Consider the following 21757-nt stretch of genomic DNA (forward strand, 5'->3'; position numbering starts at 1 on the left):
TACCATGTTGGTGTTTAAGCTTATGCCGGATGTGCAAAGAAAAGGAGAACTGAAGAGAACTAATCTACTTTCATTAACAAACAAGAACTGAATATAACATGCTTTTGCTTACTGTTACAACCACTGTCAGTAAGTCTTTTACACAAACCCAGCTAATCCATAAAATCCAACAACTACATTACACATTAGAGACACAAAACCTCAAAATAAGCTGAGTTACCTAAGTCAAATTTAACACACAAGTTGACAACTTAAGCCTAAACTACTGCACTCAAAACAGCACCATGCACGTCACTTTGGTTGCATCAAAAACAGCTTCAAACTTTTGGTTCCAGCAAAATATACTTCCAGCACAGCATCAACCTTCAACAGTTTGATTCACAGAGAGCTGACGGATATTGATCTATTGGGAGAGAATAATAATGACGGAAAGTGGAGGACCGTCAGGTAGTGTTAATGGGAATGGATATAAGAAGAAAGGATCGGAGGAGACTACACAGAAGGTGGCATTCTATAAGTTGTTTGCGTTTGCTGACAAAAAGGATATCGTTTTGATGGTGGTGGGAACCGCTTCTGCCATTGCTAATGGACTCAGCCAGTCGTTCATGACTCTTATTTTTGGCCAACTCATCAACTCCTTTGGCGCCACCAATCGTTCCAATGTTGTTCATGAAGTTTCAAAGGTGGGTGAACTACTGAACTGAACTCCCCCATTCAAATTCACATTCACTTTACGCTCCCTTCATTTCCGCCTGATTCTTTTCCTGTTTAAAACAGAACTTAATTAGGGTTGTGATTAGAGCAAAACAGTTGCTTTCACTTTGTATATATACATATATATATTCCGACTTAACTTTCAAGCAATATTGATTCTTAAATTAGAAGTGAATCTAGTAAAGTTTAATGGTGGAAATTATTGGCATGGGCATCCATGTGAATACAGGAGACTAGCTAGGGTTATGAACACATGGTTGAATAGCATCCAAGATTTGGGTTAAGCTTTTTGGAGGTGAAAGTGAAATGATAATAATAATGGTTGACAACCCGATTTCAAAATGACAACTATATTAATATAAGTCGCCATCTGTAGTGTTGAATTATAATTAGAAGAAGGAGAAGAAGGAGAAGAAGAAGAATTATAAACATTTGAGTTCCCTGTGGGAAGATAAAGGACACAAAAGTGAAAACAAAATATCCAAGGGGGTCTGCGGAAAAATGAAAAACGGCATTGTCTACACTTTCAAAGATGGAGAGAGCGACGATGATCACAAGTCATAACTGACTTTGCAAAGTAAGCAACCCAATTAGTGGGTGGCCTTCCTGGCTTTCATTCTTCAAATCGATTATTTCGAAACTTTTCTCCCTCGTTCCCGCCGCCTATTTATGAATTATGATGTTATCTGTGAATTTACTATTTAGATGGACTGCATGCTCTCTCTCCATCGCTGTTTTTCTACTGGACCACATAATAATGCCATCTGTAGTGTTGAATTATAATTAGAAGAAGAAGACGGGTCCATTTAATAGGAAAATTTCAACTTTCATTTAATGGCTATATTATAGTTGAAAAAAAATAATTCATTAGGCTGCCCACTATATTATACTCTTCCACTTTTAACAGTCAAGAACTCAAGATTACTCTAGCTTTGCATATTCATTAAATACATATTTATGTATTTTCAACTGTTTAAATATACAGTATTTACCCTTTGTTTTACGGAAGATGTGTTACCATTAATCCTGAATTATATTCAGTAGATTATATTTAATTACCATGTTGTAAATTAAGATTATTTGATGCAAATTATATATGCTAAATTTTGGATTTTTGGCCCTATGGTTTTCAGATAGCAGTAAAGTTTCTGTATTTGGCTGTCGGCACAGGCATAGCTTCATTTTTACGTAAGTGCAGATGATTTTTTTTTTTTTTCCAATAAATTTTTAATTTATTTTTGCATAAGTTTAAGCTTTTTTTCTGGGTAGTTCGAGTTTAATAATGCACAGTCTTTTAAGTTAAGTTTACACATGAAACTTAACTAATGTTTATGAAGTAACCAACCATCATCCTATTATCACCGACCATTTGCCTTCTTGGCCCATTTTAAATGGAGTAAACGAATTTTTCCCACCTACGGTGTGCCTTGATAACACCTTCTCATTCAAAAAGTTTCAAAATACCATTTTTTCACCTAAAGTTTATGTTCCATTAATATCCAAAATACACTTTAGTTTCTTAATCGGAGTTCAACGAGTTACCAAAAGCTAAGGTAAGAGGGTTTTTGTATAATAGAGTTGATGGATCTTAGTTGAAGTTCAGCGAGTTACCAAAAGCCAAGGTAAGAGAGGTTTTGTATAATGGAGTCGGTGGATCTTAGTCGAGCTTCAGTGAGTTACCAAAAGCCAAGGTAAGAGAGGTTTTGTATCGTGGAGGTTAGTGGATCGAATAGTGGTGACCGATTGAATATTCACCACCAGAATCAGTCGGAAATCAACTAAGAAATAGGAAACCCTAGCTTTGTGATGGTTGAAAATTGACGAAAAATTAGGTGCCGGAGTGAGAAGGGTTTTGTAGAGAGAATACCGAAGGTTCAAATGGTGGTGAAGAAAAAGAATTTTTGCCGTAATAATCGGCTAGAATTGGCTACAAAACTTTGGGTAGTAACGAAATATCAACTTTGGACGGTAAAGTGTCATTAAGGCAAACCTTAGGGGGAAAAAAGTCGTTTACTCTTTTAAATGTTATATCAAAATGACCAAATCAGTTTATTTATTAGATTGCTACTTTTATGGAATCTAGCTTAAATTCAATCATAAATTATATGAGTAAGAGCTTTAAATTTACCATATATGAAACTTACCTTTCTTCACGTGCTTTTCAATTAAACAAAATTTAACTTGTATGATCTAAACTTAATTGAATTTTGAAGAATTTCATGACTTTGTGTATGCTCTTCATAATTACCGATTATAATTGTAGATGTTCAAATAAAATCTCAAATCAGGAGATGATCTTAATCCCTGTAAATAATTGTTAGCATTTGTTGTGTATTGCAGAGGTGTCATGTTGGATGGTAACTGGAGAAAGACAGGCTGCTAGAATTCGAGGTTTGTACTTGAAAACAATATTGAGACAANTACGGAAGATGTGTTACCATTAATCCTGAATTATATTCAGTAGATTATATTTAATTACCATGTTGTAAATTAAGATTATTTGATGCAAATTATATATGCTAAATTTTGGATTTTTGGCCCTATGGTTTTCAGATAGCAGTAAAGTTTCTGTATTTGGCTGTGGGCACAGGCATAGCTTCATTTTTACGTAAGTGCAGATGACTTTTCTTTTTTTTTTTTTTCATTAAATTTTTAATTTATTTTTGCATAAGTTTAAGCTTTTTTTCTGGGTAATTGGAGTTTAATAATGCACTGTCTTTTAAGTTAAGCATACGCATGAAACTTAACTATGTTTATGAAGTGACCAACCATCATCCTACTATCACCCACCATTTGCCTTCTCGGCCCATTTTAAATGGAGTAAACGAATTTTTCCCACCTACGGTGTGCCTTGATAATACCGTCTCATTAAAAAAGTTTCAAAATACCATTTTTTCACCTAAAATTTATGTTTCGTTAATATCCAAAATACACTTTAGTTTCTTAATCGAAGTTCAGCGAGTTACCAAAAGCCAAGGTAAGAGGGGTTTTGTATAATAGAGTTGGTGGATCTTAATCGAAGTTCAACGAGTTACCAAAAGCCAAGGTAAGAGAGGTTTTGTATCGTGAAGGTTAGTGGATCGAATGATGGTGACCGATTGAATATTCGCCACCGGAATCAGTCGGAAATCAACTAAGAAATAGGAAACCTTAGCTTTGTGGTAGTTCAAAATTGACGAAAAATCAGGTGCCGGAGTGAAAAGGGTTTTGTAGAGAGAAGACCGAAGGTTCAAATGGTGGTGAAGAAAAAGAATTTTTGCGGCAATAATCGGCCAGAATCGGCTTTAAAACTTTGGGTCGTAACGAAATATCAACTTTGGGTGGTAAAGTGTCATTAAGGCAAACCTTAGGTGGAAAAAAGTCGTTTACTCTTTTTAATGTTATATCAAAATGACAAAATCAGTTTATTTATTAGATTGCTACTTTTATGGAATCTAGCTTAAATTCAATCATAAATTATATGAGTAAGAGCTTTAAATTTACCATATATGAAACTTACCTTTCTTCACGTGCTTTTCAATTAAACAAAATTTAACTTTTATGATCTAAACTTAATTGAATTTTGAAGAATTTCATGACTGTATGTATGCTTTCCATAATTACCGATTATAATTGTATATGTTCAAATAAAATCTCAAATCAGGAGATGATCTTAATCCCTGTAAATAATTGTTAGCATTTGTTGTGTATTGCAGAGGTGTCATGTTGGATGGTAACTGGAGAAAGACAGGCTGCTAGAATTCGAGGTTTGTACTTGAAAACAATATTGAGAAAAGACATCGCCTTCTTTGACACTGAAACATCAACTGGAGAAGTCAATGGGAGAATGTCTGGAGATACAATCCTTATTCAAGAAGCCATGGGAGAAAAGGTAAAACTATAAACATTGAGAACAATTATATAATCGATTATCTATATTTCATACTTGATTGAAACCCTTTTGTTTTCTTGCTCTGTTGAATGTGATCCTAATGGAGAAGTTTGTAACAAGTGGGGAAGTTTATACAACTTATCTCAACATTTTTGGGAGGCTTTGTAATTGCCTTTATAAAAGGATGGCTTCTAGCACTCGTTTTGCTTTCATGCATTCCTGCTGTAGTAATTGTTGGTGGAATCATGTCAATGATGATGTCCAAAATGTCAAGCCGCGGACAAATTGCGTATGCAGATGCAGGAAATGTTGTGGAGCAAACAGTTGGAGCCATTAGAACAGTAAGATACATTGATCAATATTATGCATCTTAGTTTATGTTTATACAATGTTTTTTAATTTTTTTCTCTAAATGACAGCTTGCATACTTATTTTTGAATTCAACCAGGTTGCATCCTTCACCGGGGAGAAGCGAGCGATAGAAAAGTACAATAGGAAGCTCCAAGTCGCTTACGCTGCTACCGCTCATCAAGGGCTGGCCTCAGGCATCGGACTTGGTTTACTTATGCTCATTATCTTTGGCACTTATGGACTTGCCGTATGGTATGGATCCAAATTGATCATTGAGAAAGGATATAATGGAGAAATAGTCATTACTGTAAGTGATTATGACATCTCACCCTGTAAATAATCATTGGTCAATCTCAGCATTTGTTGCGGTCTTTTGTAACAGGTCATTGGGTCAGACATCCCCCAGTGTGAATGCATTTGCAGCAGGACAAGCTGCTGCATATAAGATGTTTGAAACAATAAAACGCAAACCAAGCATCGATCCATATGACACCAGTGGGATAACATTGGACAACATTGAGGGTGATATTGAACTGAAAGATATTTATTTTAGATACCCTGCTAGACCCGAGGTGCAGATCTTTTAAGGCTTCTCATTGCATGTTCCAAGTGGTACAACAGCAGCTTTAGTTGGGCAAAGTGGAAGTGGCAAGTCAACAGTTATCAGCCTTCTGGAGAGATTCTATGATCCTGAAGCTGGTGAAGTACTTATAGATGGTGTTGATTTAAAGAAGTTGCAGCTCAGATGGATAAGGGAGAAGATTGGTCTAGTTAGTCAGGAACCCATCCTATTTGCAACCAGTATAAAGGAGAACATAGCATATGGGAAAGGAAATGCAACTAATCAAGAGATTAGAACAGCAAATGAGCTTGCTAATGCTGCAAAATTTATTGACAAGCTACCCCAGGTAAAGCTTCCTGTAAAAACTAGTGTTATTAAAATTACCACCTGTTTGCTTGAACTACATTTACCACTAGACACTTTACAGCATCTTAGTCAAGGCTTTTGCCTTTTATTTTTATTTTTATTTAATTAATGCTTCAAAAGAGTAATTAACGAGATAGCTTTTTGTCAATAGGGGCTTGATACAATGGGAGGTGAGCATGGAACTCAACTATCTGGTGGACAAAAGCAACGAATTGCAATTGCAAGGGCCATTTTAAAGAATCCAAGAATTCTTCTTCTTGATGAGGCTACAAGTGCCCTGGATGCTGAGTCTGAACGCATTGTCCAAGATGCACTGGATAAAATTATGACAAATCGGACAACTGTGGTTGTTGCACATAGCTTGACAACTATCAGAAATGCCGACATGATCGCAGTGGTGCATCAGGGGAAAATCGCGGAGAAAGGTAGCAACAAGAAACCTCCTTTCATTGTCAGATTTTTAAAATGTTCACCAGACTACTAACATTTCTAAAATTTGATTCATAGGAACTCATGAGGAATTAATCCAAGATCCTGAGGGGGCTTACTCCCAGCTGGTTCGCCTGCAAGAATGTTATCTATGGCAAATGGAAAAGTGTCTTCATGAAACACAACATCTCTAGAGGTCAGGAACTTGTTTTCAACTGGATCATATAGCCTGTAACCTTTCTGAAGCATAGGATATCCCATAAATATACAGCGGGTGGCCCGGGTACCAAACTTGTCATGGGAGCCAAGGGTGGCAACATAATAAAGGCAACCAAAAACTCGGAGGTGGTCAAAAGCTGGTGGCTTCTTGAACAGTATCTCATAAGGAGTCTTACCATGAAGAACTCTGGTTGGCATGCGATTGACTAGGTATGAGGTTGTGATCACACAATCGCCCCCAAAAAGAAACAGGTATGTGGGCTTGGTGTTTGAGGGCAACGGCTACTTCAAGTAGATGATGGTGTTTTCTTTCGACAACCCCATTTTGTTGTGGTGTATATATGCAAGAGCTTTCATGCAGAATGCCAAGAGATAAAAATAGAGATGAACAATTATAATTAAAGAACTCCCTAGCATTGTCGGTTCTAACTCTTTGTACAGAAATACGAAACTGGGTGGTGACCATGGACAAGAAATTCTGTAAGTGTTTGAGATTTGGATTGCATGAGGAATGTTCATGTACCCCGGGAAAAGTCATCGACAATAGTGAGAAAAAATCTAGATCCATCATGATTTGGGGTATGGTAAGGCCCCCAAATATCAAGATGGATTAAAGCAAAAGGTTGGGTTGTAGTGGAAATGATATGCGGAAAAGTAATGCGGGCTTGTTTAGCCAATCGACATATAGGACACTGAGGGTGAGGGATAGTTGCAGTGTGATCTAATCGCTGATGAAGAATAAAGGAATTTTTATTAATCATCGTATTACAATGGGAAATTTTATTTCGACCACAAGTAGGAAAACTTTTAAGAGACTCAGTAGGTGCCCAATAGTATAGACCTCTATTGACTTTACCCAAGCCCATCAATTTCCTAGTGGAAGGGTCCTAAAATTTACATGTGTTAGGACAAAATTCTATAGTGCAACTATTGTCTTCACATATTTTGGATACTGAGATGAGATTAAAATGAAATGCAAGAACACATAACACATTTTTAAGTGATAAAGTGGCAGATAAGTGGACGGCTCCTATATGAGTAGCTGGGGTGATATTTTCGTTCAACATACAAATAGAAGTGGATGAGGTAGTGGAAATAGTGGTAAAAAAATTTGGGTGACAAATAATGTGATCACTAGCCCCTGAATCAATAATCCATATATTAGTTGTGAGTACATTAAAACAGTAAGAGGTACCTACGTAAGATGCGGTGGGAGCAATGGGGCATTGCTCAGTGATTAGAGCAATTGATTATATTGTTCCGGATTGAGAGTAGGTGCTGACTGATTTCCAAGAGAAACTTGGAAAGAAGAAGAATGACCATTTCTGTCCTTGTTGTTGGAATCCGGACGACCATGTAATCTCCAACAATGGTCCTGATCATGATTTCTTCTTTTGCAATAATCACAATATAATCGATTTTTATTGGATCTTGAATTTCCCGATCCGTTTGACCCTGATCCAGACCCGTTTGACCCATTTCCAGATCCAGTTAACCTATTTGACCAAGAAGTTAACCTGTTTGACCCATTGCGTGATGTGGCACAATTGGAACTGTGAGATGCGTTTAAAAACATGATGAGTTTCTGGCCGTCAGATCTCAAGATTGAATTTGAGCCCTTCATCTCGTCATATATAAGAGAAAGTTTTTCACCTTCATTGTGCCATAGCCATTGTGAATCCCCATTCTCTCTCAACCCTGCCAACGCCATTGAATCCAGTAATGTTCTGTTGGAGTTCAACTAGCATTGGCTTTCATCTTGCATCGCCAGTTGAAAACTCCGGTAAAGAAATGGTGGTGGAGACATGGCCAGTACTTGTTTCCTGAAAGAGAGAAAACTGTCATTTAATCTGAGCAAAAAATGTGACAATCGGTCGTGATCTTGCATTCTGTGGTACTGATTGAGTGTTTCTAGTGACCCCTCAAGTGTTTCTTCGGTAGCGTCTAACTCGTTCCAAACGGCAGAAAGCCGATTGAAATAAGTGGTGACCGAGTTGTTCCCTTGCTTGAGTTCGATGAGGCGCTGCCAGAGAGTGAAAATTTTGGCAAGATTGAGCTTCCCATACATCTCCTTGGTGTTAGCCCAGATTTCGGCAGCCATTTCTGTTGGTGGGAGCCTAGTCGCAACCTCTAACGAAAGGCAATTGCTGATCCATGATCGGACCAACATATTGCAACGATTCCAATGGCATTGAAGATGAGGTTGCGGCGATGGTTTGAAAAGCCTCATCAAGAAATGGATCTTTGTCTTTGGTGATGAAGGCTCGCCGGAAATCATGAGACCAGGAGGCATGGTTGTCAAATCCAGTTATGGTTTATTTGATAAAGACTAATTCAGGTCCATCGGAGACCGATGAGAAGAGAATATTGCCTGGTTCAAGGCGATTGTTCCCGGCGGCTGGAATAATTCGAAAAGGGTAGGGGTAGGGATTTGGATCCGAACCCGATGTGGGAATAGAATCTGGGTTATAACCCAGTATTCTAAGAGAGGCTGGGTCAGGCCTTGAATGGTAAAAAAATCTGGGTTGTAACCCAACATTCCATATGGATAACGGGCTAGGTCAGGCCTATTTTGAATTGTTTGGGCTTGGGTTGTAGCAGGTAGAGATTGGTTGTTTGGGTCGGAGCTGTGTGGGCTGTCTATGGTGATTGGGCTGTTAGTTGGGCCGTCTGGGTTTGTTGTAGTTGTATTTGGGTTGAGTTCCATGCTAAAGGGTAATGGTGTTTTTTGATTGTTTGCAGTGACAAAGAGAAAGAAGCTGAGTTGAAAGGCAAGCAGAAGCTGTTAGTTGTGCTCTGATACCATGTAAGGAATTGAGACAGAGACAAAGAGCAGGATAAAGAGAAGCAGTTCAAGACAATAACATTGCCAGAGTATGCCCAAGAAAAGAGAAAGAGAGGAGAAATTTGTATATTCAGTATATTGTAAGCTTGTACAATTGCTAATTTATACATCTTTGTAAATGTAAAAAAAGAAAGTAATAAATACAAAAAAATCCTTGTAATTGTTCAAATCAATCACTTGAATTAAGTTGATTGATTGAAACTCTAATTACTGCTTAATTTCAGCTAGTAGAGATTTAAGGAAATCAATAAAAGGCATTCCATATTTCGTCATATATTGTTGAAGTGTAAAATAGGAAATATGATTATTCTCATTAAAGACTATCTTCTTCATTAAAGACTATCTTCTATATTAGGTTAGGATCAAAGCTATTAAGAATTAGATCAGTTATAATAGGAATGTAACAATTTACTTCCTAGATTAGTCTTTTGTTTTTGCTATAAATTCATTGTACATTGCATTGTGAAATAATAAGTAAAAACAAAGTATTTCTTCACATGGTATCAGAGCTTGGTTTCTGAAATTCCAAATTTTTTTTTCTTCTCTCTTTCTCGGGAATTTTTTTTTCCGACGACTGTTCTCTGGCAACAATCAGGATCTGGTCTAATCACACCAGACTAATCGTCTTCTCATCGTCGTCATAACCCAAGTGGTTTCATCCTCGGTCGTCACTACATGCGCCCTCACGCGCCAATCGTGTTTCTGTCAGCCTCTGCTCCAATCTGCTTTTTCAGCGAGCGTGAGCTCTCACTGCCACCAGCATCTTGTTCCTCTCCACCTCGCCGATAAAACCCTTCAAGGTATTTTTGTCAGCTTCTACTCCGATCTGTTTTTTCGACGAGCGTTTTGTTTTTCTGGCAAGTGTGAGCTTATGCTTTTCTGTCAGCTTCAAGACACTCTAACCTTCTTCATGGATCCCCCTTCATCAGCCTCTCACTCGCATGCAAGTGGTTATTCTTTTTTATGTCTCCCTCCCATCACCACTGAGAGATTAATTGGGATTGCTAATTATTCATCCTAGGCTGCCTCTGTCGAATTATGGTGTATGGGTCAAGGTCTAGAGGATCACTTGACCACCAAGGCTATCGATGTTATATCAGATAAGTCTTCCTGGACTAAAATTGATGCTATGTTGTGTAGTATGTTATGGCAAACTATTGATCCCCCCTCCACCCTATTTACAAATCTTACCGCACTTGTGTTGATATTTGGAGTGAGGCTAAACTTCTCTGTACAAATGACATTCAATGTTTATATTCTGTTGTGTCCAACTTAGTTCATCTCAAACAACAGGATATGAATATGTTGGACTTCCTTGGTAAGATGGTCTCCCTTAAGACAGAATTCAATCTGTTGTTACCAGTTGGTAAATCTGCGACAGAAGATTTGGCTCAACGAGACAAGTTCTTTATGGTCCTGACACTTGCAGCTCTAGGTCCAAATCTTACACCTGTTCGAGATCAAATCCTTTCTGGATCTACTGTGTCTTCGCTTGATGAAGTGTTTGCCAGATTACTTCGTGTTTCTTCCCTTACTATAGTGCATTCCCCTGGTGACTCTTTAGTTCTTGTTTCTCAGTCCCACACTTTTACTAAAAGAGAACAAGGCGATCGAGGTGGCAGAGGAAATCGACCCAAGTGTAGTTACTGTCATCAGTGGGGGCATACCAGAGAGAAATGTTTTAAGTTACATGGTCAACCTACCCGAGCTGCTAATATTGCTCACGCTGATCACTCTGATCTTCATTCTAAGTCCTCTACAATGCAGGTTCAGCCCTCCTTAACTCTCATAGGTACTGATTATGATGAATACTTATAGTATCAAGCCAGTAAGTAGTCTTCTTCATCCATTGCCTTTGTCGCTCAAACGGGTAATTCAGTTGCCTGGCTTACTCAGTCTTCCGCTCTAAGACCTTGGGTCCTGGATTTAGGTGCCTCAGATCATATTTTTGGTAACCCTCGTTTACTTACTCAGATTACAAATACTGCATCTTTACCCCCTGTTACTTTAGCTAATGGGTCTAAAGCCAATGTTCAAGCTATTGGTTGTGCAAAACCCCTCCCTTCCTTAGAATTAGACTCTATGCTTTATATTCCCAACTGTCCCTTTAATCTCATGTCTGTCAGCAAACTTACACGCTCTTTAAATTGCTCTATTCGTTTTGATACTGACTCTGTTGTTATACAGGACCACAACATGGGACTGATGATTGGCACAAAAAGTGAGTCATAAGGTCTCTATCATCTCCATATCCCATCTACAGCATGCACTGTCTCCGAGTCTCCGGATCTCCTTCATAATCGTTTGGGCCATCCTAGTCTTTCCAAACTTTAGAAAATGATCCCAGGTCTATCTAAATCATCGTCCTTGAGTTGTGAGTCGTGTCAGCTTGGAAAGCATACTCGTAGTTCTTTTCCAAAGCGTGTCAATAAACGGGCTGCGTCCCCCTTTGAGTTAGTGCATTCAGATGTGTGGGGTCCTTGTCGTGTTACCTCTAATTTGGGATTTAAATATTTTGTTACCTTTATTGATGACTATTCCCGTTGCAGTTGGTTATTTCTTATGCGATCTCGTTCTGAATTATTTTCCATATTTTCATCATTTTGTGCTGAAATTAAGACTCAACATAATACTACCATTCGTATATTATGGAGTGATAATGCTCGTGAATATTTCTCTGATTCCTTTACTAAATTCATGTCATCTCAGGGAATTCTTCATTAGTCTTCTTGTGCTTATAGTCCCCAACAGAATGGCATTACTGAGCGTAAAAATAGACACCTCATTGAAACTGCTCGCACTCTTCTTTTACATAGCCACGTCCCTTTTCGTTTTTGGGCTAATGCTGTTCTGACCTCTTGTTACTTAATAAATTGCATGCCTTCTTCTGTCTTACAAGACCAAGTCCCACACTCCATATTATTCCCTGATCATCCATTATTTTCTCTTCCCCCACGTGTCTTTGGGAGCACCTATTTTGTTCACATTTTTTCTCCTGGTTAGGATAAACTGTCAGCCAAGTCTACGAAGTGTATTTTCTTAGGGTATTCACGTCTTTAGAAGGGCTATAAGTGTTATTCTCCCGCCACACATCGCTACTTCATCTCTGCTGATGTTACGTTCTTTGATTCTTCTCCATTTTTTCCTCATCCTACATTAGAGTCTGATCCGATAGTAGATGTTCTACCAATTCCATACATTGCTTTCCCACCTTCGTCTGTTTCGGTACCTCAGTCTACTACTAATACCACTCTTCCTGTCGACAATAGTCTTGTTCCTTTTACAGGTGATCCTGATGTTCCTGTTGTTGTTCCTGAGACCCTTGTCACTGCAGGTCCTGTGCTCGATTCCTCCAATGTCACAGTCTTGTCTCAAGCTAATCAGTTTCCCATTGCTATTCGTAAAGGTATGCGGTCCACACGCAACCCTCATCCCATCTACAATTTTTTGAGTTATCATTGTTTATATCCTTCATATTATGCCTTTGTATCCACCATTTCTTCTGTTTCTATTCCTTGCACTGTTCATGAGGCACTTTCTTACCCCAGGTGGCGTCAGGTAATGGTTGAAGAAATGTCTGTTTTGCATCATAATCATACTTGGGAGTTAGTTTCCTTACCTCCGGGCCATTCGACTGTTGGTTGTCGATGGATTTACATTGTAAAGGTTGGTCCAGATGGTAAGGTTGATCGGCTGAAAGCCTGTTTGGTGGCCAAGGGATATACTTAGATCTATGGTACAGATTATTTTGACACTTTTTCTCCTATTGCTAAGATGTCTTCCGTCCGGTTGTTCTTTGCTATGGCTGCCATTCGACACTGGCCTATGCATCAATTGGATATTAAGAATGCTTTTCTTCATGGTGAACTTCAGGAAGATATTTATATGAAGCAACCTCCTGGTTTTGTTGCTTAGGGGGGGTCTGGTTTGGTATGTAAACTTTGTCGTTCTCTATATGGCCTAAAACAGTCTCTTCGTGCTTGGTTTGGACAATTTAGTACAGTTATCCAAGAGTTTGGTATGATTCGATGTGAGTCTGATCACTCTGTTTTCTATAGACATACATCACCAGGGCAATGTATCTATCTGGTTGTCTATGTCAATGATATTGTTATTACAGGAAGTGATCAACATGGCATTGGACAATTGAAGCAACACTTGTTCAAACACTTTCAGACGAAAGACTTAGGGCTACTCAAATACTTTCTTGGCATAAAAGTCGCTCAATCCAAATCTGGTATTGTTATTTCTCAGAGGAAGTATGCATTGGATATTCTAGAGGAAACAAGGATGTCAGATTGCAGACCAATAGACTCTCCTATGGATCCTAATTTAAAACTTTAACATGGAAAGGGGGAGCCTCTTACTGATCTTGGAAGGTATCGAAGACTTGTTGGAAAACTTAACTATCTTACTATCACACAACCTGATATTTCCTTTTCTGTCAATGTTGTAAGTCAGTTCCTTCAAAATCCATGTGATAGTCATTGGGATGTAGTTGTCCGGATTTTAAGGTATATGAAGAAAGCACCAAGTAGAGGCTTACTGTATGAAAATAAGGGCCATTCACATATTGTCGGATATTCAGATGCTAATTGGGCAGGTTCTCCATCTAATAGACGTTCTACCTCAGGTTTTTGTGTTCTTGTTGGAGGAAACCTAGTTTAATGGAAAAGTAAGAAACAAGTGGTTGTTGCAAGGTCAAGTGTTGAAGCAGAGTATCGTGCAATGGCCTTAGCCACTTGTGAGCTTGTTTGGTTAAAACAACTAATTCAAGAGTTGAAATTCGTCGAAGTATCACAAATGAAGTTACTCTGTGATAATCAGGCTGCCCTTTATATTGCTTCAAATCCAGTGTTTCATGAGAGGACTAAACCTATAGAAATTGATTGTCACTTTGTTCGAGACAAAGTTCTATCAGGGTGTATTGCAACTAGTTATGTCAGTTGCAACGACCAGTTAGCAAACATCCTCACCAAGTCTCTCAAGGGTTCTCGTGTTGATTTTATTTGTAACAAGCTTGGTGCATATGACTTATATGCTTCAACTTGAGGGGGAGTGTTGAAGTGTAAAATAGGGAATAGGATTATTCTCATTAAAGACTATCTTCTATATTAGGTTAGGATCAAAGCTATTAAGAATTAGATGAGTTATAATAAGAATGTAACAATTTACTTCCTAGATTAGTCTTTTCTTTTTGCTATAAATTCATTGTACATTGCATTGTGAAATAATAAGTAAAACAAAGTATTTCTTCACATATGCATATATATGCTATATGTTGGATTTTTGCACCGGTGAACTTTTAGATAGCAGTGAAGTTTTTGTATTTGGCTGTGGGCACAGGCATAGCCTCACTTCTACGTAAGTGCAAATCATCGTTTGTCTTTTATTTTATTTTTGCAAATTGGAAGCTTTTTCTGATAAAATTATTGTGTACTGCAGAGGTGTCATGTTGGATGGTAACTGGAGAAAGACAGGCTGCTAGAATTCGAGGTTTGTACTTGAAAACAATATTGAGACAAGACATAGCCTTCTTTAACACTGAAACATCAACAGGAGAAGTCATTGGAAGAATGTCTGGAGATACAATCCTTATTCAAGAAGCCATGGGAGAAAAGGTAAAACGATAAACATTGAGAACAATTATATAATCGATTATCTATATTTCATACTTGATTGAAACCCTTTTGTTTTCTTGCTCTGTTGAATGTGATCCTAATGGAGAAGTTTGTAACAGGTGGGGAAGTTTATACAACTTATCTCAACATTTTTGGGAGGCTTTGTAATTGCCTTTATAATAGGATGGCTTCTAGCACTAGTTTTGCTTTCATGCATTCCTGCTGTAGTAATTGTTGGTGGAATCATGTCAATGATGCTGACAAAAATGTCAAGCAGTGGACAAATTGCGTATGCAGTTGCAGGAAATGTTGTAGAGCAAACAGTTGGAGCCATTAGAACAGTAAGACAATGATGTTATGTTATGTAACTTGATTTATATATGTATGATAACCTTCATACTTTCTTTTTGAATTGTACCAGGTTGCATCCTTCACCGGGGAAAAGCAAGCGATAGAAAAGTATAACAGCAAGCTCCAACTTGCCTATGCTGCCACCAATCGACAAGGGCTTGCCTCAGGCGTAGCTCTTGGCACACAAATGCTCCTTATGTTTGGCACTTATGCACTTGCCATGTGGTATGGCTCCAAATTGATCATTGAGAAAGGATATAACGGAGGAACTAACATTAGTGTTCTAATGGCAATCTTGCTTGGAGGAATGTAAGTGATTATGACATTTGATTCTGTACTTATAATGCTATATGTTGCTACTATTGAAGTTAAATTTATCTCACATCACCAAGTTGATGGACTATTATAGTGTATATATGTAGTTGGGTTCCCTCCTCTCTTGAGCTAACTTTTGGGAGTGAGCCCAAGCCCACTTTATTATGGTATAGAGCCGTTGGAGGGAGGATATTGAAGTTGAATTTGTCCCATATTATCAAGTTAGTGAGCTGTTATAATGTATATATATGATTGGACTCCCTCCCCCCTTGAACTAGCTTTTGGGAGTGAGTTCCATGAGTTCTAAGCAAACCCATTTTATCAGCTACAACAATTAATAAACTATCCGACAAAAACTTTCAAACATTGAAGCATATCTATCATTTTTGTACCTGACTGTTAACTCAATCTAAACACCTGTCATGGTTTTTTGCTTTAGGTCATTGGGTCAGACATCACTAAGTATGAATGCATTTGCAGCAGGGCAAGCTGCTGCATATAAGATGTTTGAAACAATAAAACGCAAACCAAGCATTGATGCTTATGACACTAGTCGGATAACACTAGAAAACATTAAGGGCAAAATTGAACTGAAAGATGTTTATTTCAGATACCCTGGTAGACCTGAAGTGCAGATCTTTTCAGGCTCCTCGTTGCATGTTCGAAGTAGTACAACAACAGCTTTAGTCGGGCAAAGTGGAAATGGCAAGTCAACAGTCATCAGCCTCGTGGAGAGATTCTATGATCCTGATTCTGGTGAAGTACTTATAGATGGTGTTGATTTAAGGGAGCTGTCGCTCAGATGGATAAGAGAGAAGATCGGTCTAATTAGTCAGGAACCTATTCTATTTGCAACCAGTATAAAGGAGAACATAGCATATGGGAAAGAAAATGCAACTAATCAAGAGATTAGAACTGCAATTGAGCTTGCTAATGCTGCAAAATTTATTGACAAGCTTCCCCAGGTAAAGCCTCCTGTAAAAACTAGTTATAAAAATTACCACCAGTTTGCTTGAGCTACGTTCACCACTAGCCACCTTATAGCATATTAATCAAGGCTTTTTTTTCTTTTTTTTTTTTTTTTAATTCAAATAAGTAATTGACATGATAGCATTTTTTCAATAGAGGCTTGACACAATGGTAGGTGAGCATGGAACTCAGCTATCTAGTGGACAAAATCAAAGAATTGCAATTGCAAGGGCCATATTAAAGAATCCGAGAATTCTTCTTGTTGACGAGCCTACAAGTGCGCTGGATGCGGAGTCTGAACGCATTGTCCAAGATGCACTGGAGACAGTTATGACAAATCGGACAACTGTGGTTGTTGCACATCGCTTGACAACTATCAGAAATGATGACATGACCGCTGTGGTGCATCAGGGGAGAATCGTGGAGAAAGGTAGCAACAATAAACCTGTTTTTCATTTTTAGATTTCCAAAACTCTCACCCTGCTTCTGCAGTTTCTAAAATTTGATTTCTAGGAACTCATGAGGAGTTGATCCAAGATCCTAAGGGAGGTTACTCTGGGTTGGTTCGCCTGCAAGAAGGAGCTAAAGAAGGTGTAGATGCTCAAACCACTGATGCAGATAAGTCAGATACCAGTTTTGATAACATGGAAAAGATCATGACAGGGTCTAGGAGCCACAGAGTATCTACAAGAACATCGATGAGTGGAGGTTCATCAAGTAGAAGATCAGGGAGTGGAGGTTCATCAGGTAGCCGACACTCCTTCAGTTTCAGCTATAATTTTCCTGGCACTATTACTTTGTATGAGACTAATGAAGATGGGGAGGTGAGAGCTGAAAGATCTGCAATGGGAATGAGAAGCGACAGAAAGTTTCAATCAGGAGACTGGCCTATCTGAACAAACCTGAGATTCCAGTTTTGTTGATTGGATCACTAGGTGCCGTGTACATGGTTTAATATTTCCTGCATTTGGTCTCTTGCTCTCATCATCCATTAGAATTTTCTATGAACCGTCAAATCAACTACAGAAAGATTCCAGGTTTTGGGCACTTATGTACTTGAGTTTGGGCTTTACTACTGTAGTAGCTATACCGTTACAAAATTACTTCTTTGGAGTTGCTGGAGGTAAACTGATTCAATTAATTTGTTCCTTGACATTGGAGAAAGTTGTGCACCAGCAAATCAGTTGGTTTGATGACTCTGCAAATTCAAGGTGATTTAAACAATAGTAACTTTCATATCATCCGAAATACAATTATGCTTCTCTAACTATGCCTTTTACCCTCAATTTTCAGTGGTGCGATTGGCGCACGGTTATCAACTGATGCTTCTACCGTTCGAAGTCTAGTTGGTGATACCTTGGCCTTAATTGTCCAGAACATAGCAACAATCACAGAAGGGCTAGTCATAGCCCTTACCGCTAACTGGATATTAGCTTTTATAATTTTAGCAGTGTCTCCAGTGATGTTAATTCAAAGATACTTTCAAACAAAGTTTCTGAAGGACTTCAGTGCAAACGCAAAGGTTGGTGTTTTCTTGGGTGTTCTGTACTGTGTGTAATGAGTGAATTATGCTTATAGTCTTACATATACATGCAGCTGATGTATGAGGAAGCGAGTCAAGTGGCTAATGATGCTGTTGGCAGCATTAGAACTGTTGCCTCATTCTGCACAGAAAAGGTGATGGACTTGTACCAAAAGAAATGCGATGCCCCCATGAAACAAGGAGCCCGTCTAGGGCTTGTAAGTGGTGGAGGTTTTGGCTTTTCTTACTTTGCTCTCCACTGCTCAAATGCATTCTGCTTCTACATTGGATCAATAGTTGTGCACCATGGAAAAGCAACATTCGGAGAAGTTTTCAAGGTTGAAGTTTTAGCTATTTGTTGTTTCTCTTTTTTCACCCTTACAGGAATTCATTTGAGTTGTTAATCTGATTTAGATTGGTTTTTGCAGGTTTTCTTTGCATTGACAATTGCAGCCAACTGTGTCTCGGAAACCACTGGCTTGGCTCCAAACACCAACAAAGCTAAGGATTCAGTAACTTCAATATATGAAATTCTTGACAACAATCCTAAAATTAACTCGAGCAGCAATGAAGGAATGACACTAACAAGTATACGAGGTGATATTTTATTTGAACATGTCAGTTTCAAATTGTTGAAGATTGGTGCTGTGCTGGAAGTAAGATTTGCTGTAAGTTGAAGCTGTTTTGCTGCTGTGGATGGACGTGCATGGTGCTTTTCTGAAGTTCAGTAGCTTAAGTCCTTCTGTATATTTTAGTGTTAATTTTGAATTAGTTGACTCAGCTTATTTTTGTAATGAAGTTGTTTGAAGTTGTTAGAAGTGAGTGGTTTAGCTGAGATTAAGTGAAAGTTCTGACAGTAGTTGGAACATTGAACAACAGCATGTTATATTCAGTTTTCTGTCTAATGAAAAGTAGTCCAGTTTTTATTCATTCTCTCTCTTTTCTTTGGACAACCGGCATTTACAAAACACTAACACAAATATCCAACAAGGCCAGATGTTCAAATTTTCCGAGACCTGTGCTTGAGCATCCCTTCTGGAAAGGTATTCTTTTTCAGCATCACACACATATATTGAACATTTAGTTTGACACATTATCAGTCATTTTCTAAGCTCTGGTATTCTCTGTGCAGACTTTAGCTCTTGTTGGAGAGAGTGGTAGTGGAACTGTAATAAGCCTTATAGAGAGATTTTATGATCCTGATTCTGGCCATATATTCTTTGACAATGTAGATATAAAAAAAGTTCAAAATAAGTTGGTTGAGGTAACAGATGGGCTTAGCGAGTCAAAAGCCAATACTCTTCAATGAAACCCTCCGCGTGAACATAGCCGACGGCAAACATGGAGATGCTACTGAAGACGAGATCATTGCAGCAACAAAAGCAGCAAATGCACACAACTTCATAGCTGCATTGCCAAATGGCGATGACACCAATGTAGGCGAGCGAGGAGGGCAGAAGCAAAGGATTGCATAGCAAGGGCTATACTTAAGAATCCGAAAATTCTTCTCCTTGATGAGGCGACAAGTGCACTAGACGCAGAGTCGAAACGAATAGTTCAAAATGCATTAGACAGTGTGATGGTGAATAGAACAACTGTAATTGTTGCTCATCGCCTCACCACAATAAAAAATGCAGACATAATAGCTGTAGTGAAGAATGGTGCGATCGCAGAGGAAGGACGACACCAGGTGCTGATGAAAATCACTGACGGGGCTTTTGCGTCCTCAGTTGCCCTTCACATGACCGCTGTATAAGACTATGAAGAAATTCCATTGACTAGTTGAAGGTATGGCCTCACCAGTTCAGGTGCCATTTTCCTGGAACTAAAATTTTATTCACATAGGATACAGTTTTAGCTAAAGATATCTCTACAAACTGCCTTAATTATGTCTAAGGGAGCAACTGGAAAGATGGCGGTGGGTCATGCCGTGCTTAAAAATTAAAGGCTTGTCGTGCCGTGCCTAAAAATTCAAGGCCCACCGTGTCGTGGGTCGTGCCATGCCTAGGCCTGCATAGTTTCGTGCCTTGTCGTATCGTGTCAGCCCACAAAATTTGAAGGCCTACAGCACGGCCTGTTATATATCGTGTCGTGCCTTGGGCAAGCTCATGTGCTTTGTAAAAATATTTTATTTTAATATTTATAAATGTTTAATACTACACTTACAAAGAAATTTTACAAAGATCTTCATACAAAATTATGTGACAAACAATAAATGAAAGAATGAATTTAATAAGTTTGACTTTTTGTTTCACTCTTCCATTCATTTTTTGCCACCTCACTTTATATGAAAAGCATTGTAAGTATAGTATTATTGTTTATAAATTATGGTAATTTTGATTTATTATTAATAATTATTATAAAAATATTTTATATGTTATATTTAGTGACATTTTGTATTTATATTAATTAAAAATATATAATCACTATGAAATATAATAAAATAATGAGACATTGAAATATTAATTGAATTTTAACACTTTTTATTAGTTATAAGTTATAATTATAAATTACAAATGCTAACGTAGCAATTAGAATTAAAAATTAGTATACATCTTCATTTTCATTAATTTCTAAATTCTTAAGCTTCGTTTGGTTCACTATTTTGATATTTTTTATAATAGTATTTTAGAAAATGTAAAATTGGGTTATCTTTACGAGAAATGTAATTATTAATATTTTTAGAGTTAAATAAAGTAGAATTAAATTTTGAGAATATTCAAACAAATGCGTTTTTAGGTTTTTAGGATAGAATAGTAGAATAGGATAAGGTAATAATAGTGAACCAAAGGGGCCCTTAAAATCTTCAAATATATCTTCAGTAACACGATTTTGAAGTTTGAAATCTGCAGTCATTCAATCTTTCATACACATAATGGCTTCAGCAACACAATTTTAAGTTTAAAATAATCGTTACCCCCTGTGCAGGGGGGTAACAGTTATTTTAAAATAGCCGTTACCCCCTTGCATAGGTGGGTAACGACTATTTTAAAAAATAGCTATTAATTTTATTTTTTATTTTTTTCGTGTCGTGCCATGTCGACCCACCAGCTTTTTTAAGGCCCACAGCATGACCCGCATATTTTCATGTCATGTTATGCCATGCTTTTTTTCGTGTCGTGTCATGCTTTTTTCGTGCCGTGTCAGCCCACCGCCGGCTTTGGAGCAAACACATTGATCTAGCTCTTTTCATAATACAAGGCAGCCAGTAACAAAGAGTAAATGTGAGACTTAATGAGTTTCCATTTATAAATTTTGATATATTAGATAGATAAGTGAACCCTCATTTGTAGTGAAAACTGAAAAGGGTTCCCATTCTAATATTAAATAGTATAATATTGTAAAATAAACGTACTTAATATATTAATTTCACATGTTATAATGTACCAAACATGCTCTAATATCGAATTATTTTGTATCTTAAAACTGAAATATTAATAAATTAAGATAGTTAATATTATTAATTTTGGCCAAACGCCATCCTCCCACCCGAAGTTTGTCCTAAAGACAATTTCATAACCAAAATGTTTGAAAACGACAAATACCCACCAACTGTTAATTATGTCCATTAAATTGGTAAATTCAAGAACAGTAAAAAAGTAATTATGTCATTTCACCCCTC

At 37.8% G+C, this 21757-nt stretch overlaps 1 protein-coding gene across 1 annotated transcript; it reads left to right on the forward strand.

Moving 5' to 3' along the window:
- Window positions 1–276: 276 nt before the first annotated feature.
- LOC116144767 (ABC transporter B family member 9-like) lies at window positions 277–19891 on the forward strand. The gene is given in 17 exon segments (XM_031430200.1): window positions 277–683; window positions 1848–1902; window positions 4410–4583; window positions 4703–4926; window positions 5034–5247; window positions 5294–5844; window positions 6016–6289; window positions 17127–17455; window positions 17458–17551; window positions 17554–17824; window positions 17907–18135; window positions 18210–18473; window positions 18564–18760; window positions 19112–19178; window positions 19268–19381; window positions 19383–19602; window positions 19605–19891. Coding segments are annotated over 17 exon segments (3825 nt in total). The 5' UTR covers window positions 277–422.
- The last annotated feature ends 1866 nt before the right edge of the window (window positions 19892–21757 follow it).

This window comes from Pistacia vera, unplaced genomic scaffold (genome assembly GCF_008641045.1).
Source record: "Pistacia vera cultivar Batoury unplaced genomic scaffold, PisVer_v2 Contig455, whole genome shotgun sequence".
Taxonomy (NCBI): Eukaryota; Viridiplantae; Streptophyta; class Magnoliopsida; order Sapindales; family Anacardiaceae; genus Pistacia; species Pistacia vera.